Raw genomic sequence first — 23395 nt, 5'->3', positions numbered from 1 at the left:
CCCATTCATTAAAGCTGTCCTGAAAACCTGATTGGCTGGTGGTCCTCCAGTGCAGAGCTGGGAACCACTGCTTTAGATAATCCAAATTCCATTCAGTTCATTTTTTGCCTGAACTCCACATGCCATGCCTTCAAGCAAATTCCGCAGATATCACATGTTTAAAGGTATTAAAAAGTTCTATGAGTTGCATTCTGTAAAGACCTGTAGTCTGGTCTGGCATACCTGTAACAAACAGCAGGATTTGTAGATAAAGATTGCATATTGGCTAATCAAAAGGCAGAAAGAAAATCCAACGTAGTCTGCAGTAAACAATAGCAACCAGAAAACAACAAACAGACTGCAGACAATGTACAAGATGCAGGCGTTGTTTATTAGTAAATGCAGTAACATATACAACCTTATAGCCAACCAAGGGACCCGACACGGTCTGTGTTTCGGATGACACGCCTTCCTCAGGGGTCCTAATGAATATTAAGCATAAATACTTAAGATAATGTGTGAACATAAAAAGGTGAAGCAAGCAAATGGTAATGTGTCAAAGGTGATAATGTCATACAAGAACATATTAAAGAGAAAAAGTAAAAATGTACAAATAATATCGGGTGTCTCTGAGTGTGATTGAAATATATAATGATATAGTGCAAAAGGATGCAAAGATTTTTAATGACTAGAATATCACTGAATGAAAAACTAGAAATGAAGTGACACGTGTCAAATGAAAAGCAATTAATATCAACATAGGGATACGTGACAATATTTAATTGCTCTTAGCTATTGTTAAAGAGTATTTAGGCCACCTTTGACAACACTAGCTCTGTGCATTTAGTCATCACTCCGTTAATCGTCTTTTCTTATAATTCTGTGGTCACCACCCACTCACATTGAACCCATGGTATATCAATCTAAATGTCCATGGCATGCAACAGGTTTAAGTTTTAGCAAACATTTTATGACTTTTTTTATATATTGTTTTAATATTATTTCTTACATTGCTTTTAATATAGTTTCTTCTTATTGTTGTTTAATATTGTTGTTTAACATTGTTTTCTAATAAAGTCTTTTAATAATTTTTTGTTATTAACATACAATAATGCATTTTAATATTTTAACATTCATATAGTACATTTTAGTTTGGGTTTTATTAACTGTTAGGCGTTAAAATGCACTTTCTCCAGCACATTTGGATCATCTGTTGTTTTAAGTTGTATTCATAACATTGATTACAACCTTTTAAGAAGTGCACATTATGAAGATTTATATTATATTGTTTTTTGTATCCTATGTTATACAAATTCCAGTATGAGACAGCCACTGTACATATTAGGTATTCTTAACCTATTCAGTTTTGTTCTTAATGTTTTAGGACCAATGCTTTTATTGACTCCATGCCTTATCATTTTTATTTTCATCAGTTTGTTATCTTTTACGCAGTTTGCTTTATACCTTAACCACCATGGTATGTTTTTTCAGTTTTTTGTTACCTATATGCTGGTTTCCTATTCACACACTCACTGCCCCTTTTTCATTATGCAGTATCACTTCCGGTTATTAAGATTTGGTTTATTTTTATTGTTGGTCTGCTCCATTTCTCGTTTCACCACCACTTCTGGTTCTCTTTTCTTTTCTTATATTTGTGATTTGTTTCTTCCGTCTGTCACGTATCCCTATGTTGATATTAATTGCTTTTCATTTGACACGTGTCACTTCATTTCTAGTTTTTCATTCAGTGATATTCTAGTCATTAAAAATCTTTGCATCCTTTTGCACTATATCATTATATATTTCAGACACCCGATATTATTTGTACATTTTTACTTTTTCTCTTTAATATGTTCTTGTATGACATTATCACCTTTGACACATTACCATTTGCTTGCTTCACCTTTTTATGTTCACACATTATCTTAAGTATTTATGCTTAATATTCATTAGGACCCCTGAGGAAGGCGTGTCATCCGAAACACAGACTGTGTCGGGTCCCTTGGTTGGCTATAAGGTTGTATATGTTACTGCATTTACTAATAAACAATGCCTGCATCTTGTACATTGTCTGCAGTCTGTTTGTTGTTTTCATATTAGCTAATCAAACATGAATCATAATTTCCAACAAGGGCATCGTCAGATGACATTCAACTTGCCCTTTAAGTTATAAGTAGGAGTATAAATGAATAGGGAGGTATTGCCAATGCTAATGAGAGAGATGAGAGATGAACTCGGTACTATGAAAAGCTCTGCATTACTTATTACTTAAGGTTGACCAGGAAATATTTCTTTGAGAGTGCTAACAATCCATCCAAATTGTTTTTGTAGCAATTGAATCACAGTAAGATCAAAAAATGAATTAAAAACTAGCAGCAACGGAAGCTGGTCAGCACAAAAAGATGATCAGAAAGTGTGGAGACATTAATCTTCTCCAGGTAGACAAGCAGTGCCCTGCACACATGCAGCTAGTGCAAAAGTTTGTCCTGTTTGGCCAAACCCGTAGGCTGAAAGGTAGGCAAACAAAGTTCCTGATTGACATGAAAGGCGGAAACCACTTTTGAAAGGAAGGAACTGTGCTAAGGGAAACACCAACATAGCACATAAAGGCCCGCAGGTACCAACTCCAGTTTTTTTTCATCTAAGCATCGATGAACATCAAGATCTCAAGACATCATCGATTCGGTGGTCCCAGGAACCTACGACCTGGCTGCCCTGAGGAAGCCTGCTCTTACCATCAGAAGTTAATCAGCATCAGGTCTGGCTAGTACCTGGATGGGAGACCACCTGGGAATACCAGGTGCTGTAGGCCAAGAGGCTCCATGTTAGGCAGCAGTGCCACAAAGAAGCCACACACTGCATGGGAAAATGCAATCACAAACCACTCCTGTACTCTGCTGTGAAACATCATAGGGTGGATTCCTCACTGTGTATGTTGCCATGAGTTAGGGCTGACTCAGTGGCATAATCCATCCATCATCTTTCATTGAAAGAGTATTTCTCGATACTTCTCAATCCAGAATCTTCTGAAGTACCAGATATGGATTCTGACTGATTGTGAGCCTACATTATCTGTTCCAGAATCATATGAGATCCCTTCAAACCCATCTCTTCTTCTTTTTTCCTAAGTATATCAGGCAGCTACAGAAAAGCTCTGATTCTCAAATTGGAGTCAGATACTGAACCCAAAGCAGATCCTTGATGCATTAGATTACATTGAGCCTCCTACAGAACTTCTTAAGTTGCCTCTCTACTTCAGGATGTGCTCTTTAAGAGCTGGGAAATCCCTCTTTCTCTTACTATTGTTCCCAGAAAGATTGGCTCTTTTCGACCCTCACACCCTACTGAGAGTTTCCTGACTTCCAACTGTGAATACTGATCTTACTGAACCGGATCATTGATTTCTTCTTAATGTACACTTTGAAACTGGGACTCTTATCTTTGTTCTCTGCTACGCATTCTTCCTTTGACAGCACCACTGACCACCACTGCAGGGATCCACCATGGATGTAGAACCTGTAAGGTGGGATCACCTTTTTTGTGCAATATAACAATGTGGTAAACAGGGCATGTTTTCTGCATGGTTTAGAGACTATTAAGCATGGTACGATTCTTCTGTTTATCACTACATCATACTACCTCCATCAAAAAGTATAGAATGAGTTAGGATAGATCGTCTATCCCACCCATCACAATAGTTTGGCTTATTACATTACCATGACTCTGATGGAGGGATCCAGTCTGGGTGTGGAGTCTGCTAAGTTGGATCACCTCCCACATTTTCCATTTACTGGAGAGATCCACTATTGGTGTAGAGCCTTTAAAGTGGATCACCTTTCTTTCATTGACTGTCTGTTTCATCTACATTCTCCGCTGAGGCCTCGAAGATGGAGAATACCATATATAGATGGTTTACTGATTATATTCCCTCAGCAGGATCAATCAAGTTCTTCAACACAGAATGTCTACCACTGTACCATCAATGCTAATAAAGTAGTCCAGGAGATATTCACTATATTTCTTTAGCAATATCTTACCCTACTGCCCATTTACTAATGTCAAAAGGGTAATGTCAAGATCAACCTTCATCTCCATCTACTTTTGTATACTAAAGAACTTGGAGGCTTGGGAGTTGCTGTAGGAGAGAAGGAGGCCACTGCACATCCTATTTAGGATGATTTTATCCTTTTCTGGCTTTCTCTGCCTTCACTAGGGTCTAACTTTATCATTCTAGACCTGTTCTTGAACCTTTCCTCACCCGTTCTGGAACGTTCACTACTAGCTGGTAAACTGGACTATGAACAGATTCACAATCATATCTTTCAGAATCCAATATGGATCGCTACACAACTTCCTTTTTCGCATTTGGTATTGTTCTAATACTTATGTTGGGATGTGCCTTTGTTAAAAGTCTTTTTTCTATTCCCTTCAGAGCATTACTGTTTTTCTACCTGTTATACTGCTATGGAGTATACCTGAGAACAGACACAAGATACAAGAGAGCACATCTGAACCATCGCTCAGTGGACAAGTGCAGTGAACTGTAGACCGACCCTGGTTCAACTCCCACTTCAGCTCTGTTATCAGTTGCAAGTCCCTACCCTGCTGATGAGTTATGGGATAAACATAGAGGATCTCTAATTAGAAAATGAAGAATGTAAATTAAAGAGCTAATGCCAGTACTGGATAGACTTGCATGATCTGGGTCCCATATGTGATGATTTGGTGGAGCATGGGCTGGGAAGGGCATCAATGGAAACTCCACTAACTTGGAACATGAGGATGTTACTGTCCAGACTTTATGGTAGATATCCAGCAAACAGGATGGTTGGATAGGCTGGAGTGAGCTTGGACGGCAACTTCAGCATTTGGAACCTAAGACAATACCAGGTGGACTTTACAGTCTATGACCCAGAAATATCAAAGAAGAAATAAGTTAATTTAATCATGTATTTTTAATGGGTATAATTAATGGGCAGACTGAATGGATTGTCCAGGTCTTTATCTGCTGTCATTTACTATGTTACTATGTACTGTATTAATGTCAGTTTTGTTCCTGACTTTCTATTCTTCTCTGTGACTGAAGGGAAACAACAGAGCTCCCCTCCTGGATAAGGCTGGGAGCATGTAAACTCTCTCCACCAGCTGCAAAATTTGAAATGGCCTGGTGGTGACTACGTTATGCTGCAACTCTGCTTCAAAAACTCCCTTAACAAATTCAAGACTAAACTAAAAATGTTCTTATTCCAAGACACATACCACAGCATCTAAATATTTCCTTTCCAACAGCACAGCAGTATATTACACGAACCACTTTTAAGAAGCGATCCCCAACCCTAATGTTTTATTCCCCCCTTCCCTTTAATTATTTGTTTTTTAATGATGTAATTATTAACTCCCTCCCCCCTTTACCCTCAAACTCATGTTTGTATTTATAATTTGTCTATTTAATGTTCACATTTCGCCCTCCTACCCCCTACAAAAAAATTTATTTTAACCTTTTTTAGCTTTGTAAACCAGCCAGGTGCACGTCGATGGTCGGTATATTAAAAGGTAATTAAACTTGAAACTTGAATTACATTCAAAACCTATCTCAGTTCTCTCACAACGCTACCATTCACATCCTGTGATGATGGTTTTGTAGCTCGCTGCGATCACGTCTTCTAGCAAGTTACACTTCTAGCAAGTTACATTCCACTTATTTCTTTTATTGGGCACCCTGGCACTGTCTGTAGTAGTTGGCTATGCACTAGAGAATGACACGATGACAAAATTCATCAACCTTCCCGTCCCTGCAGATAACTGCGGGAAATAATTCCATCTCATTTTCTAGTGTCTATTTCAATCTCAATCCTTCTACACCAGCATTCTTCAAAGCAAAGCTTGCGGGTCAGTGGTTATGGCCATTCATACTCTGATTCTTCCCTCTCTCCTTAAAGAATGCCATGAAGATGGTTTCCCACGGTTATCTGCGGGGACGGGAACAGTGATGAATTTTGTCACCGTGTCATTCTCTACTATGCATTCCTTCTTCAGGGTTCCAAAGCCTACTCTGTGCATTTATTTGCGTGGTAATATTGTTTTCATTTCCACACAAAAAGTATGCCTTGTTTCTTCCACTCATAGTTCCATCATATGTTTTCAGCTGGAAATAATGTTTCCAGCAGTATGCGATTTTCATCGTTTCTGTGGGTTGTATTGCTACAATGCAAACATAATGCCTCGTACTGAGTCTACAATTCTATTTCGCTAGACAAGTGAACTTTCTGTTACATCGCCAGCCCTTCTATTTTTTATTTTTTAATATTTCTCTTAATCATATAATTATCTGTTACATGGTTAATTATCTGGTTACATGGTTACTGTATTGCTATGTGGCCACCTTTTTGTAGCCCTGATTGCCTCTCTTGCTTCTCAATAAAGACCTATAAAGCTACTCTAACTCACAGGCACATTGCTTCTTTACATTTCTATTAGGTCAGCTTGAACTCTACGGTGTCATCACCGTCAGTTGACATCTCTTGGTTCAGGAGTAAACTCTAATAATTTGGTAGCAAGCATTCAAGCTCAAATTGCACAGGAGTTCATGTCCAACAGGCTTGCCTTTACTGTCTATTTTTTTCCTATTCTCATCTTAAAAAAAGAAAAAAAATGGGAACAGAATGGAACTGTCCTCTGATAATTCTACACTTCCCTTCCATTGGTCCACGTGTGTTTTTTGCTTGCTATACTTCTCCACTATTTGCAACCAGACTCATGATAGCTCTTCTTTCCACCATTCCTTCCTTTAATTAGGAAAAGGTCCTATATCTCTTACTCATAAAAACTGCCTTATTCGACAAATATATCACCTAAACAGAATCTTCTCCAAACACTTCTTTTCTTTTCTCGTTCCCAATATACCCCCCTCCCCTCCACCCACCTCTGAAATCCTAATCAAACCATATTTTGCAATTCGGGACATGTCTTCTAATATGTCTCCCTGAAATCTCTTAAACTATATATTGTAATTTTCGATGTATTTTTTATTAATTCGCGACCTTTTTCCTAACAGGTCCTCTCGAAAATGTCTTAGCACACTGTACACTATATACTGTATACTTTCGCATTCTTAAAGTTTGATGTACTCTATATCTCCTCGGACTATATGCATATTGTAATTCACCGAATGTCCAGCTGTCTTGAATGTAAACCGCCTAGAAGTCGCAAGATTGTGGCGGTATAGAAAAATAAAGTTATTATTATTACTTGATCCTCAAGTTTCTGAACTCACTACTCTCCTCTTCTTTTCACTAGAAGATGAGGCCACCTACAGGGATATCCAACATTTCCATTGCCCGTTCACCATCTCTTTCCTAAACTTCTTTGCTAATTTCCCTTTTTTCCAGCATATCTCTTGAGAAGTACTACTTCTCCTTTGCTATCTTTGCACTGGCTCTTTTAATTTTTGAAGACATTCCAGCGCTCTTTCAGAGCCCTCAAGAGGAGCATTTTTTAAATGTGGCTTTGCCCCAGTCCACCTCTATTTCTTTTTCTTTCCATTTACTTTCTATAATCCATAGTAATGACTTTCTCTCCTTACTAGGCTGTTTGTCCTATAAAACTGTTCTATTCAACGGGAACCATACTTTCATTTTATACTTGGCAAAATTCCTTTTCACTACCCTTCTGTGTCTACGTGAGACACAACTGGTTTCAGCAGCTCTTTTTGATCTGGCTGTTCATATATGTACATTTGCAATATCCATTTACTCTTTTCTTCTTAAATCCCTTGCATATGCTTGAATTCCCCTGCTGCTATGAGGTCGTCTCTTATTTTATAGCCTCCATTCCTATAATTCTCTGGGTTCTTCTCTTTTTCCTCTTGTTGAGGATGAGGTTCTTCTGATTAGTCTTTCTTTATTTTCCTTGCCTCCACCTACTCGTATCAGACGGTATATCTGATTTTCTTGCGAGGCAACAAGCTTTTATATTTCCTTAGAGGCCAACTTTCCCTTCATCCCCTTTACTAAAGCTAGGGAGTCCCACATGAAAGAATGTGCACTGTTTGTCTAAGGATAAAGAACAGTTACTTACCGTAACAGATGTTATCCAGGGACAGCAGGTAGATATTCTCACAACCTGCCCACCTCTCCTAGTTGGCTTCTTCACTTGGACATAGAACTGTTGACCTCGTAAGTTGGCATTGGGCGGGTAGGCATTCACGTGTGCACGGTGCAGGCAGTCTCAAAGCTTTGCTTAAAAGCTTAAAGTGTCAGTACACTTTACCACTGTCCATACCAGGCTTTGTGGATGATGTCACCCACGTGTGAGAATATCTGCCTGTTGTCCCTGGATCACACTGGTTATGCTGTGCTTCTCAGTTACAGTGCATGGATCAGTACAGAATAACAGGTTGGGTGTTTGAAATAATACCTACACATAACACCTGGCTCCAAACTACTGAAGCTAAAGACTATGTTTGGATGCACTTATACACTACACTAGTTGACTATGATGCAAAAAGAACAATAACATCTCTAACTTTTAATGAGTTTAACAACAGAGTCACTGCAAGAACACACAGATCAAACCAATATAGCAGAAGAATGTTCAGGCCTAAGCCTAACTTCTTATTAGTAGCTGTACCACCTTCTGAAACACAACCTACACAGGTGGGAGGAATTTTTCCTAACTTTATTACTAAAAAACTATGGGTAGACACAACTGATTACAATGTTACCTGGAATGGATGGATTCTAGCCTCACAGGGTACTTCTGGCAATATTCCAGAAAAACTCCAAATCAGAAATACTTTCTATTTTACTGGCATGAACCCCCAATTTTGAATGCTTGGGGAAAGTGATATACAAGGGGGGCTCCGCCCCCCTTGAACCCCCCGACCTGATAATTTTCTTTCCTTTTTTTTCTTAATAATTAATGTCATACCCAATGTATCTCCGAGGGCAGTGTTCAAATGCCCCAGGTGGGTTATTCCACCATATGTATTTGTTTATTCTTCTATGTAATGCAGGCATTCTTTGCACTGCATTCTCAAAGGTGTACCATTCTTGTGCATAACAATTACTTGTAATAAAGAGCCTTTTTGCCACAAATTCTGTGAAGCCTCCTTTTATTGGTACCTGATGAGGGTACCTGTCCATTATCCTCAACAATTCATCATACTTTATCCATCCATAAAAGTCATCCATTATTACACTTTCCTGACCCACATAACCATCCCACCACTCCCCCCTGCTGTGCTTCTCAGTTACAGTGGCAAAATAATGTCAGATTTAAGAAGTTAGTTGGGCTGAGAATTTTTCAGCACCCCCTTGTCCATCAGGTTAAAATGGAGCCTGACACAGGCCATATTTTGGCAAATTGCCTGCATCAGGGTTGCACAGAATTTTTAAAAAAATATAAAATAGATATACATACACACTGTGAACCGAGAAAAAACCCACACCAAAATGTTTTTTGTCATATCTTCCACAGAACTCGGTCAATTCTTATGAAATTTAGTTTGTCGTGTCCTGAATGAAGTTGATGTACAGTGTGTGTTTATTCCAGGAACTTAGGTGTTTCTAGGAGGCTGCAATTAGGGCACCTAGTGGTACCTAATGGCATCTTTTATGGAATATGGCTCAAGTTTTTTCCTTCATTTATGGGCTTTTTTCCTAGCATTTTTATATGGAACATTTCTACAATGATGTAATTATCTTTGATATTTTATATAATTTTCACAAAATGTAAAACGAAAAGAAAAAGTGCTCTGAAACTTCTTTGGTGGTTATTTAAACAGTTGCCTCTGAATTTCATCAGCAGATCTCTTAAAGGCCTGTTTACTTAAGCACAATAAACAGTGATGTGAATTATCAGTGCATGAGAGTCCAACATAGGTCAATACAATGTAGTACCTCGAGTTCCTCAGACTCTTATTAATGGACATACAGTGGTCTCCAACCTTTTTCATGTAAAGGGCTGCAATGTGAGTATGAGAAAGGTCTGAAGGCCATCAAAAGTTTTAAAGCTTATACATACTACTAATTTTGTAAACCGCCTTGACTTGCTTGTTTAGACTGGGCATTAAAACATAAAAAATTAAATGCTAGTATTGTTTCTACAACCCTTAAAGTTAGTTTATAAAATATAGCCTTTATTCTGGATTGTCAGCATAGCAAATTCCATAAATGAGACACCTGAGTAACACACTTAAGAGACTGTTTGCAGTTACGACGTACACTATATCAAGTGGAAAAGATTGAAATTAACACATTTATAAGATTTGAAGAGCATTTCATCCAACTGTTTGAGGGCTGCAATGGAGGAGCTGGGGGCCACATGTTGGAGATCAGTGGTCTAATAGGAGAACTTTTAAGAAACTTCAAGCACTGATTTTTATCAAGAGTGTAAGAAGAAGCTTCATAATAGCAATTAAATTAATTTTTTCAAGCATTTTGCTCCAACTTTTCTGATTAAACAAAATTAAAAGTTGGGTTATAATAGGAGGTTTAGATTGATGATACTTTAATGTTTACCATAATATTCCTGTTCACTCACACTGAAGATGGCACTATTTAAATCTATTTAATTTATGGTTGGGAATGAAAGTCTCTGGCTTCAGTATTTTTCTATCTCTTTTCAGCTACATGTAAAAGCACCCAAATTATAACCAATATGGGCATTTTTGACTGCAATTCTCAATGGATCTTCGTATATGCTAAAGCAATGGGAAAAGTTTTGAAAATTCCTTCAACATGTTTTAGTCTCAGTTCAAAAAGAGGAAGCATAGTACAGTTGTTACCTGAAAATTACCTTCATTTTCAAGGAGAGAAAACACACAGGGGATTGAAAGGTGGGGGCTGGGGGCTGTTTCCTTGTGTTTAACCACATAGGGTTGATCATTTCATGGCTTATAGACACTGCTTTTACAAAAGGGGTATATTCTCTCCTTATTCAGGAAACTAGTGGGTTTTCTTGAATGTAAAGTGCAAATGTTGGCCTCCTTGTCTTCCTCTTTTTTTTCTTTGCTAATTGTTTTTTGTTTTGCAGATGTCAGCAGTCATCAGCAAGCCGGAGAACCAGAAATTTACCTCACAATATAACACAAGCAGAGACTTACCTATGACACAGTAAGCAACTGGTTGTTTAAAGTAATGTGTAAAGATTCTTACATCGTCTGTTGATCATAGAAGTTTCTCTTAAACACTTTTGGAAAGTTAGCAGTGCACTTGCATTTCTGCCTTTAACTTGCGTTATTCACTTGTTTTAACAATAAAAATGAAATTTAAAATGAAGAGGTTGCTATACTTTCCTGAACAGGTATAAGACAAAGATAGATTGAAATGTAGCTTGCATTATAAATCCCCCAAGTTGTATACCAGTTATGGCAAAGTACAGTTTTCCAAACCCAGTATGTTTATTTATGTATGTATTTAATAAACAATACATACCGTATTTCCCTGCATATAGGCCACCCCTCTGCATAGGCCGCACCCATGTATAGGTCGCAGAAAACGGCGGCCTATGTTTAAAAACCGGAAGATAAGCCGCACCATGGTATTAGCCACAGCTTATCTTCCGGTACCTTCCCTGCCTTTTACATTCATCCCCTCCACCCCCGGTACCTTTTTAGGAAGCCCCCTCATTGGCACGTGGCTCGGGTCTCCAGCGATGCAGGGCAGCCGTGATCTCTTTGGCATCCAGCCTGCTCCCACCCCCCCCACCCCTGCTGAATGGCCAACGTCAGTTTTCACGGGACTCGTGAGAACTGACCTCAGCCACTCAGCAAGCGGTGCAGGGGCAGGCTGGATGCCGAAGAGATCATGGCTGCCCTGCACCGCTGGAGACCCGAGCCGAGCACCAGTGAGAGGGCTTCCTAAAAAGGTACCAGGGGTGGGGGGGGAATGATTTAAAAGTTTTATAAAGGCCGCCCCATATAACTAGGCCGCACCCTATACATGGGTTTGTAAAACCCATGTATAGGCCATGGCCTATATATGAGGAAATACGGTACTTGAATATAAAAAAATGGCCTAGAGGTCTCAGTTTATATTCTGATCCTTGAGTTTGTGCCTACCCCAGCCCAATCCTGTTGCAGGCCTCTTGTGGGCCTGCATGAAACCCTGGTGGTCCAGCAGTGAGCCAAGACAGGAGTGATCCTTCCTGCATCCTATCTCGGCTGGCTCTAAACCACACCGCCTCCTGACCCCTGCATACTTTACCTTTAAAGCCGTACTGGGCCAGGAGTAAAGAGGGGCAGGAGCGATCTTCCCACACTCCTGCCCCATGAGTGCCACTATCAAAAATGCCTGTCTCTTACATGTTTAATGTATAGTGCTGTGTATGTTTAGCAGCACCATAGAAATGATAAATAGTAGTAGTAGTGATACCTCAATGGCTTTAGTTTCAGTTTTCATTAGCTACAATCCATGTGTATGGAAGCTATTTTGCTTGGAAGTAAAATACAGTCTTTCATTATTTAAATTATTATATTCTAGCCTGGATACGGGGGCTCTATTTGGTTCACATTCACGCAACCAAACTTGGGTTTTTGGTTTCAGTCGAAACCAGGTGATGTTTCAGCTGCAGTTTTGGTTTCAGCCAAAGCTGTAAAATGTCTTTTCCATTCGGTCTCTACAATCTTACATGTTTTACAGATGTGTTCATTAGTTCTTGGACACCAGTGGCTCCAACTGTTTGTTTTAGTTCAGTATAAGTGGCTGTTGCCCGTTGCTTATAATATTTTTAGTGTCTACTCTACATTGACATTACATTACATTTCATATATTATAGCCCATAATTACCATTAAAATTCAATATGGATAGCAGATAAAACTGGCTATAACAAAATCCAGGAAGTACAATTTATCACCTCTATACAACCAGTAGCTTACCATCACTTGTCCTGTAATTTTTCTCTTGCTGTCCTATTTTTAATGAAGCTGCTGTTCTTATTCCTAAATTTGAACTAGAACTTTTGTAAACTGCTTTGTTGCCCTAGACAAAAGTCAGTACTCGTATACCAAATTCAATAAATATCAACAATTTTGGACATCACTACATCTCCACAACTGTTCTTTTCACTATCTAATATAATAAAACCCTAGACGCGCATGCGCACTCTTACCTGCGTGTTCCATGATCTCTGATCCATGATCAGTAGGTCTGTGGCAGCAGGAGTACGCATGCGCGAATCCCCAGCCTTACAGCACCTACCTACACTCGCCAGCAGGACTGGCCGCCAGCGCTGGACTCCCTGCTCTCCACAAGATTGCGGTGTTGGCTCCTCTCACGAGCCACACCAGTGTTGGAGAAGGCTTCCGACGCTGGCGGGGATCGAGAGGAGCAGCCACGACACATTTAAACTTTAAAAAAAATTTGCCCAGAGCAGGCCAGACCGCGGTGCGGGCAGGGAAGCGCCGACAAAAAAGACTCCATCCGCGAGCCGCTCAACGGGACCAGGCAGGCAGGCAGGCAGCCAGCCAGCCACGCGAGGGAGGGCAACAGAATGAAAAATAAGTAACGTGCAGGGAGAAGCTGGGCCTGCCTGCGAGGAACGCAATAAGGGAAGGGGGGCCCTTGGAGCAGGCTAGACCGCGGGAAAGAAAAGGGGAAGGGCCAAAAGGAGCAGGCCACATCGTGGTAAGAGTAGGGAAGGGAGGTGGGGGAAAATGCTGCTACTGCTGCACAGGGAAGTGGGGGGGGAGGGAAATGCTGTTGCTGCTGCACAGGGAAATGCAGGGAAAAAATGACAAGACAGCAGGAGGGAGGGAGACAGAAAGAAAGGAAGAAAGACACAGGGGCAGGGAGAGGGACATAAAGACAGAGAAAGGGGGCCAGGGAGAGAGAGAGACAGAAAGAAAGACAGACAGACATATATTCTAGCACCCGTTAATGTAACGGGCTTCAAGACTAGTATCATTAATATTATGCCTCTAAAAGCATTTCTCATTCCACCCCTTGTCTTCTACAATCAAGTTGGGGGGAGGAAAAAATTGCCATTTTCTAAGCTTTTATACTTTGAACTATAATAAATTCACCACTTATTGAAGCATTGTCATCTCAGATGTGCAAGGTCAGTTCAGTTATTTTTGGTGATTTTAATTTGCATGTGAATGAAGTTCTGTTGACTACTGCTTGTGAGAATATTACATTTAAATTGCAATGGCTGCTTTGGATTTGAGTCAGACTGTAAATAAACCTACTTACAATTTAGGTTAAACATTAGATTTGGTATTTTTTTGTCAGTCTCTTCTTTCTCAAAGTAAACATAGATTAACTTGTAAAACTGTTCCATAGACATTTCAGCCCAGATTCTATAAAAGATGCTTATAGTTAGGCATTTTTTTAAAAAGTTTAATTGGTGCCAATAATGAACAATTTGGCAGCTCATAATTGGCAAAAATTAAAATTAATTTGGTGGTAGGTATCTAATTCAGTAGGCACCAAGTCTAAGGCACCTACCAGAAAGTGGACATGGTTAGGGGCCAGATCTTGGACATGTTTTGTATATAAGAAAACACTGGAATAGTGAGTGCCTAAAGTTAGGATGCCTAAGTCTAGTTTAGGCACGATTCTATAAATGGCACCTAACTTAAGATTCGTCAAAAACCACACAAATCTCTGGGACAAACAACTAAAACATTCAGTATTCACACACCCATTTGGGCAAAGCACCCATAAATTCTCCAAAAAACAATAACAGAGGGAAGCAGGTTTGAATAACCAAAACACTTGAAACAGTAAGGATTAAAACCAGGGATTGCTGACGAGTAATGAGAAATTCAGCGCTGAAGTCCTCAAGGACAAGATAAGTTATTAGCTAGTTTGTAGTTCACTACAGTAATGTGAATGAGTGGACTTTTAGAATTAAATATCAAAAGGAAGAATATCTCCTTTTTTGAATTGATATTTTTGATAAAGTGCTTAGGATTCATGAGGGTTGAGATTCATATGATTGAAGGCTGGAATTGATTGATCGGGACCTGGAATAACTGTGCATTTATTAGTCAATATAAGTTCTGATGTCTCTCTCCCTCTGTTATTGTGTTTGTTTGTTTTTTAGAATTATGGGTGGTTTGCCTAAATGAGTTCATGAATACTGAATTTTTTAGATGTTTGTCCCAGAGAGTTGTGTGGGTTTTGACAAAATTTTTTTCTGGGACGTTTTTACATGCTGTGGTGTGTTGTGACTATTTGAAGAATTTACCTAACATAAGATTGACGGACGATAAGTGCCACGTTTCTTGGCACCTACGTTTTAGGTACTCCAAAGAACTGGAGAAAAACTATGTTTTCTTCTGTGATAATAACGTAATTTACTGACAATAATCACAGCTATAATTATAATTATGATTTAAATTAAATATTTATGTGAAAAACTCAGACCCTGAACCCGTGAAATAGTGTAACAACACCACCTGAGGTTCAATGGGGGACCATCATAGTTTTTCACTGTCCCCATATACCATCCAAACAATTTGACACAGAAAATACAAACAGTACTTATCTGAGTCGGATGGAATTCCGTTGTTGAAGAACCTCAGAGGATTTAAAGTGACAAGTGCAAAATAAAAACCAATGCTGTGTTGATTGAAGAAAAATTCACTCTAATGACCCTGTCCCCCCAGGACCGCGTCCATAGAATATAATGGGTGCGTTAGCATTTAGCGCGTGCTAATTTGGATAGCGTGCCTTAGTAAAAGACCCCCTCAGTTTGTTTTTCTTCATTGAGGGGTTCATTACATATGGAAGCACCAATGAATGTTGTGTTTAAGAGGACAAAAGATATTCCTTGGTATTCACCACAGTTGAGGCAAGAGAAAAGAAAATCATGAAAGTTGGAAAGGAAATGGTATAAGAATTCTTCTTGAGAATCTTCGTAGATTACAGACTTGCTTTGACAAGATATCTGGAGTTTACTGATTAAAGTTAAGAAAGATTACTTTATAACAAAAAAATTGTGTATATTATGTATATTAAATCTTTATTTTCCATTATATAGAGATTGATAACAAACCATCATTTTTGGATTGTCAAACAATCGTTCATCTGAATTTTTTTGATGCATTCCCACATGAAATTCAAAAGATAATGTGATTCTGTACCTGTTTTTGATAGATTGATAATATGGCAGTACCAATTGTCAAGGGGTGCCATACTCTTACAAAGGTTACTGGGGCTCAAGTTGATAAAACAATTAAATGCCTGAATGATTCATCACTACCAGTGGCATAGCTAGATCTGAATGGACCCTGGGCAGAAAATTTGAAATGGGCCTCCTATAATACCATCACTCCCAAGATAGGGGAGGTTGCATATTACGTACAATTAATAAATTCAGAAAAAAAAAAAAATTCTGCCTTTGTTGTCTAAGCATTACTTTGGTTCTAGCACCTCTCTTCTACTTTTCTGTTCTTTTCTTAACTCTCTGCAGCACATTCTGTCCTTTTGATATTTCTTCTCTCTCTCTCTCTATATATATATATACAACATTCATCTTTTTTGGGTGTCCTTATCCGTCCTAGCTAGTATCTCCCCTCTTAAGTCCCTCTCCATATCATAGTAGCATAGTAAATGATGACAGATAAAGACTCGAGTGGTCCATCCAGTCTGCTCACCTATACATGCTCCATAAATTAATTTAGTTTAAATGGACCTTTTTCTTAGATATTTCTGGGACAGAAACCCAGAGCCCTGCCCAGTAGTGTGCTTACGTTCCATCTACTGGAGTCTCCATCAAAGCTCACTCTAGCCCATCTTAACCATACCAGTCATCAAAACCCTCCTTCCCGTCCTCAACTGAATGTCCATATATGGGACACAGGCCGTGCAAGCCTGCCCAGTACTGGCCTTAGTTCCTTCAATGTATACCCATTATTTTCTGATTAGAGATCCTCTATGTTCATCCCATATCTTCAACCCATATTCAATATCTCTTATTTGTGTTCCCAACTTACTCTGTCCAGCAACTCCCTCTGCATCCCTATCCCCAACCCTTCTGGCCTATATTGTACTTGTGTCCCTGTCCCTATTTTCTCTTCACAGCTAGCATCCTTGTGTCTATCCCTCTTAGCCAGTATCTCTTCTGTGTCTCTGTCCCACCCTATGTGCAGCTTTTCACTTCTCTTCCTTCTGCACCTCACCTACCCACCCTTCTCGTGGTCTGCCATCTCTCCCTCTCTTACCCCTGTTCCAGTCTCTCTATCTGTTCTCTTTGCTATTCTTCCTGCAACATCTTCCTCCTCTGAACTGGAAATGGTTTTCAAGGGTGATGATGCGGAGGAACTGAAAGAAATCTCGGTGAATCTGGAAGATGTGCTAAGCCACATCGACAAGTTAAAAAGTGATAAATCACCAGGACCAGATGGTATACATTGCAGGATATTAAAAGAATTCAAAAATGAAATTGCTGGCCTGCTGTTAGTGATCTTTAACCTGTCACTAAAATCATCTGTAGTACCTGAAGATTGAAGAGTGGCCAATGTTACGCTGATTTTTAAAAAGAGCTCCAGGGGAGATCCGGGAAATTACAGATCGGTAAGCCTCACTTCAGTGCCGGGCAAAATGGTAGAAACAAATATAAAAAATAAAATTGTGTAACACGTAGACAAACATGATTTAATGAAATGAAGTCAGCATGGGTTCAGCCGAGGGAGATCTTGCCTCACAAATTTGCTTGACTTCTTTGAAGGTGTGCATAAAGGTGAGCCAGTTGATATAGTGTATCTAGATTTTCAGAAAGCTTTTGATAAAGTTCCTCACGAGAGGCTCCTGAGAAAATTGGTTATCGGATAGAAAACCGAGGGTAGGGTTAAACATCATTTTTCTCAATGGAGAAGAGTAAACAGTGCAGTGCCGCAGGGATCTATAATGGGACCGGTGCTATTTAACTTATTTATAAATGATCTGAAAATTGGAATGAAGAGTGAGGTGATTAAATTTGCAGATGACACTAAACTGTTCAAAGTTGTTAAAACGCATGCGGATTGTGAAAAATTACAAGCGGACTTTAGGAAATTGGAAGACTGGGCGTCCAAATGGCAGATGAAATTTAATGTGGAGAAATGCAAAATGATGCACATTGGGAAGAATAATGTGAATCACAGTTACCGGATGCTAGGGTCCACCTTGGGGATTAGCATCCAAGAAAAGGATCTGGGTGTCATCATAGACAATACAATGAAACGTGAACTCACAGGCCTCGAGCATGCGCAGATGCTCAAGGCCCAGCAGAAGAGGAGGCAGATCTTCGGGCACCGGCACCAGCACAGGACATGCCAGTGCCGGTGCCCAGATGACAGTAAGAAGCGGCGGGGGGTGCCCGATCGCGGCGGGGGGTGTGCCCAATTACGGTGGGGGGGGTGCCCGATCGCGGGGGGGGGGAGGGTGCCGGATCGCAGGGGGGCGCTCGTAAATCGAGCCATGCTCAGTTTCCGAGGCGCCAATTTTGCAAATGTTTTGCTCGTCTTGCAAAACACTCGCAAACCGGTGCACTCATAAACCGAGGTACCACTGTATAATAAAACCCTAAGCCGCACATGCGCACTCCCACCTGCGTGCTCCCGTTTTCCGTGCACTGTAGGGCACCCCAGGTAGGAGTGCGCATGCGCGCGAATCTCTCTCTTTCTCTCTCCACGGCCACGGTGGCTGTCGGCGGGTGCATGCCGCGGCAGCTGTAGGCCGCGGTGGCTATCGGCGGCTGCAGACCGTGTCGGCTGCCGGCAACTGCAGGCCACAGCAGCTGTCGGCGGCTGCAGGCTGCGGCGGCCGAGCACTGAGCACGGAGCCAGTGTAGATGGCTGGAGGAGGACGAGGAGGAGCTGCGAGAGCTCCGCAGAGGCAGGCGGTGACTAGAGAACAAAAGGAAGTAAGCCAGAGAAGCATAAGAGCTACCATACTGAGACAGAACAAATCGGGAGAGGGAGAGATGGCATTATAGAATTGGTGCCTTATGCTTGGTATCAGCATGCCTAAATTGTGGTGCCCAGTTATAGATTTCCCCCATCTAATATAATAAAACGAAGCAGGAGGTGACTAGAGAACAAAAGGAAGTAAGCCAGAGAAGCATAAGAGCTACCATACTGAGACAGACCACAGGTCCCAAAGAGTAGAACAAATTTCTGCTGCTTAAAATAAAGCAGTGGATTTCCCCCAGATTCGGGGGAGGGAGTGGGAGAAGGGAGAGATGTTGGACTCAAGTGAGGAAAGGAGGGAAAGACAGAGACAGATGGATGAGAAGGACAGAGGGGCTACTAGGGGGACCAGGAGAGATGGTAGGGGATAGGGAGAGATAAGACTTCAGGGAGTGTGGAGAGGGCAGGAGAGAGAGATGGTCTTCGGGAAGGACAGAGGGGGACAGGAAAGGGAAAGATGGCAAAAGGGTAGAGGGTGTGAAAGGGGGAAAGAGAGAGATGGAAATGGTAGGACCAATGCTGTTTTGGGGCACTGAGGGAGGAAAGGTTGGTACGTCAGGACTGCTGCTGCCGCCTCAGGTAAGTAAAGACCCTGTCAGGTGATAAATGCAATGGAGGATCTTTGAGGGCCAAAAGGGTACAAAGGAAATGGTGAAAGGTGAGGTGGTGGGACTGGGATCAGTGGGAGGCAGGGTCCGGGCATGATAGAGGCGGGGCATGGGTGGGGTCAGGGTCAGGGTATAGGTGGGGCTATTCTAGCACCCATTACTGTAACGAATGTAACGGGCTAAAACACTAGTACTGAATAAATCATTGGTGAAGGTTTTGTGCCAAGCCAATTGTGCCATTTGCTGAAAAATCAGAAACTGGATTCATCTGACCTATTAAACCACAGACCAGTTCTTCTTTGACAAACTCGGTTAACACCAACTAAAAGAGTATGAGGAACCTGAGGTATTGCATATTTACCAATTTGGAATTAGGTAAAATCTTGGATTAATCTTATCATTGATACAGTCTGGAAGGGTTTTGTTGCAAGAGTTTGTGATCCTTATCAGCTGCCTCTAGTTAGTCATATTCTTATTGGAGAGGCTGGCTGACATTGTGATTTCAGGTAGTTTGTTCCAAGAGTATAAATATTTTTTACACATAGAACTCAGCAGCTTTGGATTAGGACAGAACAATCAACTTGGAGCCCTGTACATGCCGATGTTCCACAGGGCTCAGCTTTGTGTAGCTTGTGTGCTGTGCTGTTTGTTTGTGGCCTCTTAACTAGAGAATGACACGGTGACAAAATTCATCACCATTCCCGTCCCCGCGGATAACCGCGGGAAACCATCTTCATGTCATTCAAGGAGAGAGGGAAGAATCAGAGTATGAATGGCCACAATCACTGACCCGCAAGCTTTGCTTTGAAGAATGTTGGTGTAGAAGGACCGAGTTTGAAATAGACAGTAGAAAATGACATGGGATTATTTCCCGCGGTTATCCGCGGGGACGGGAACGGTGATAAATTTTGTCACCGTGTCATTCTCTACTCTTAACAACTTAGATCCAAGGACCCAATAAGACCCCTGAGGAAGGTATTTTTATTTTGCTAAAACATGGCCCGTGTTGGGTCATTTGTATTGTATACATTATTTGGTTTTTATCTTGTGGGTCACTTGAGACTCCCTTTGTGGATTGTTTTTAAGATTATTGTTTTAAAGTTATTTGGACGCTTATTAACCTACAAATTGGTATATCCATTCTTCTGTTCCACAATTTTTTTTGTTGTTTTGCTGCTTCATTTCCTTTGTGGAACCTTTAGGTGCTATTTGGATTTTGTTGTTTAATTTGTTAAGCAGATTTGAGGCAGGGCACTGAATTCATTATGTATCACTAATGATTAGATGTACAGCAATTAATGTTTTTTTTTTAATTCTATTTCTAATATGTTTGTATTTGTATTATGTTTATGCTTTTATATTTGTTTTATTTAGCTTTTTTGTTATTATGTGCTTGATTCTTTCTTTGGAACCCATTTAGATTTTAGATAATACAGGCTATACATTTTTAAAATAAATACATTTTTTATATTCCTAATGTTTTCACCTGTGTCTGCATTATTTCAGAAATGACACGTTATTTTGAGGTGTCTCTTTTGCAGAAGAAAAATTTTCAGCATTGTCTTCATGAAACTTGGAAGTTCTAACTTCTAAATTTGGAAAGGGGTATTTAGCTATCAAAGCTAATATAAAATTTGCTTCCTTTTTTCTTTGCCCACTGTGGCTTATTACCTAGTGTAAATTGATTTCTCTCTCAGTAGTGAGAATATTATTCCATATTTCTGTTAATTTAAATGAATGGGATTTCCCTAGTTTACCAATAGAAACAATACCTTTAAGGGAAGGAAAAGACAGTTTAAGTTTTTGCAAGGTCCTAACCAGACCCAGTCTTTGAGAATTCCAGGAAAGAGGTACAAGTAGAGAACATATAAAGTGTATCCTGGAAAATATTGGAAGCCAATGAAGTTTAGCCAGCAGCAGAGATACATGCTTAAATTTACCCTGGCTAAAAATCAAATTAGCCTCTGCAAGCTATTCTTGGTTAAACTTGAGTTACAATATTCTAACCAGGAGAGGATAATAGATTGAACAAGAACAGAAAAATGCTGCTGATGAAAACAGGACCTGACTTTCCTCAACATATTAAGGCTGAAAAAAACATTTTTTTACTAGAGAGTTAATTTGTTCTTTGAATGAGAGGGATGCATCTACAATGACACCCAAGATCTTAGAGGAAAACTCAATCTGTGGAGAAGCTCCTGATGGCAAGGAAACAGTAGAAGGAAGATGGTCCAGTTTCGGTCCGAGCCATAAGAGTTTAGTTTTGGCTTCATTTAATTTAATTTGAACAGAGAACGCCCAAGCTTGTAATTTCATTATACTCTGAATTATATTCACAGAAAGATTTGAAACATTCAAGTCCACCTCAAGGACAATGAAAATATCGTCTGCTTAAGTGTAAAGGGATTCAAAGGTTGATATTTCAAAGTGGTCATATAAATATTGAAAAGGATGGGAGACAAAGGCGATCCCTGTGGTACCTCACACAATAGCTTCCAAGGGAGTGACATTATGGTGACGGGACAATTGCGTGCCAGACACCAGCGCACCGACAATCGAGCGCTGACAGTTTGGCGCAAGACACAAGCGCGCTGTGGGAAAACTTAATTTTAAAGAGCTTCAACAGGGGGAATCCCCCACACTTTACTGCATACTGTTCGCGCTGTGGTTGGGGAAATGGGGGGGTGCAACCCCCCACATTATAGAAAAAATTGAACTTTTCCCGAAAAAATTTGAAAAAGTTCTGTTTTATCTGTAATGGAGGTTTCCAACCTCCCTCCCCCAACCGCAGCGCGAACACTATGCAATAAAGTGGGGGGGGGGGGGTTCCCCACTCACCCCGCTTTGGAGCTCTTTAAAACTAAGTTTGCCCGCAGCGCGCTGGTGCCTTGCGCTGAATTGTCTTTCCTTCATTGTCGGCGCGCTGGTGTCTCGCATGCGACTGACTATGAACCGACATTATACCATCCATGTTAACAGTATAGGAACGTAATCATAAGAAGTTAGAAAACCATCTTAAAACTGCATGATCTAGGCCTATCTCTGAGAGCAGGTGAATCAAGATGTCATGATGGACAACATCAAAGGCCGCAGACAAGTCTAATTATAGTAGGATGGCAAATTTATTATTCGAGTGTAATTGCTGAACCTTTGAGAATAAAGAAATCAGAAGAGTTTCAGTACTGAAATTTGGCCTAATCCCATGCTGGTACGGCAAAATAACAGAAAATCTCTCTTAGTAAATGGAGAGTTGACTGAAGATTATAGATTCCATCACTTTAATTAACAGCGGTATATTTGCAATTTGCCAATAGTTTAATGGGATGGTTGGATCTAAATCAGCTTTTTTTTTAGCAAAGGGGTAAGAACTATATGGACCATATCAGTAGGAAAAAAAACCCCATCTTCCAAAGCAGAGTTTATAAGTAAGTTCAGTTAGCCGTGCAATAGCTTGAGCAGGGATTTTCTCATATAAATATGAGGGAATGGGATCTAAAATACACTTGCATTTCCACAATTTATGACATAATTATAAGATCTGTGTCTCAGTTACAGGCTTAAGGAAAGGTTCAATAATTAGGGTCTGGCTTGGAGAAGAGAAGACTGAAAGGGAATGACAAAGATTTACAAAATCATGAATAGTTTAGTACAAGTTAATTTTTTAAATGAGTAAATAATAAAACTGCAGAATTTGCTTGCAGAGACTGTAGTCAGGGCAGAGAGGGTGAAGGGATAGTAGTCCTGGCTCAGGATATAATGAAACTGTACAGAATCACTGTCACCCTTGTATTGCTATATTGCTGGCTATACACTTCTCCCTCCGGATTCACGGGGGTTAGGGGCAGAGCCGGACCGCGAATGGCGAAAAACCGCGAATATTCGGCTCTGACCCACCACCACCTCCCTCCC

At 40.3% G+C, this 23395-nt stretch overlaps 1 protein-coding gene across 2 annotated transcripts in view; it reads left to right on the top strand.

Annotated features, from left to right (window-relative positions):
• The window catches only part of AHI1 (Abelson helper integration site 1), a 468789-nt gene that overhangs the window by 397344 nt on the left and 48050 nt on the right, over positions 1-23395 (top strand). For both annotated transcript variants that reach the window (XM_033938898.1, XM_033938899.1), the window contains exon 24: positions 11014-11093. In XM_033938898.1, coding sequence (XP_033794789.1) covers positions 11014-11093 — 80 coding nt within the window. The remainder of the gene's footprint in view (positions 1-11013; positions 11094-23395) is intronic.

This window comes from Geotrypetes seraphini, chromosome 3 (genome assembly GCF_902459505.1).
Source record: "Geotrypetes seraphini chromosome 3, aGeoSer1.1, whole genome shotgun sequence".
NCBI lineage: Eukaryota > Metazoa > Chordata > Amphibia > Gymnophiona > Dermophiidae > Geotrypetes > Geotrypetes seraphini.
This window is presented reverse-complemented; position numbering and strand designations above follow the sequence as displayed.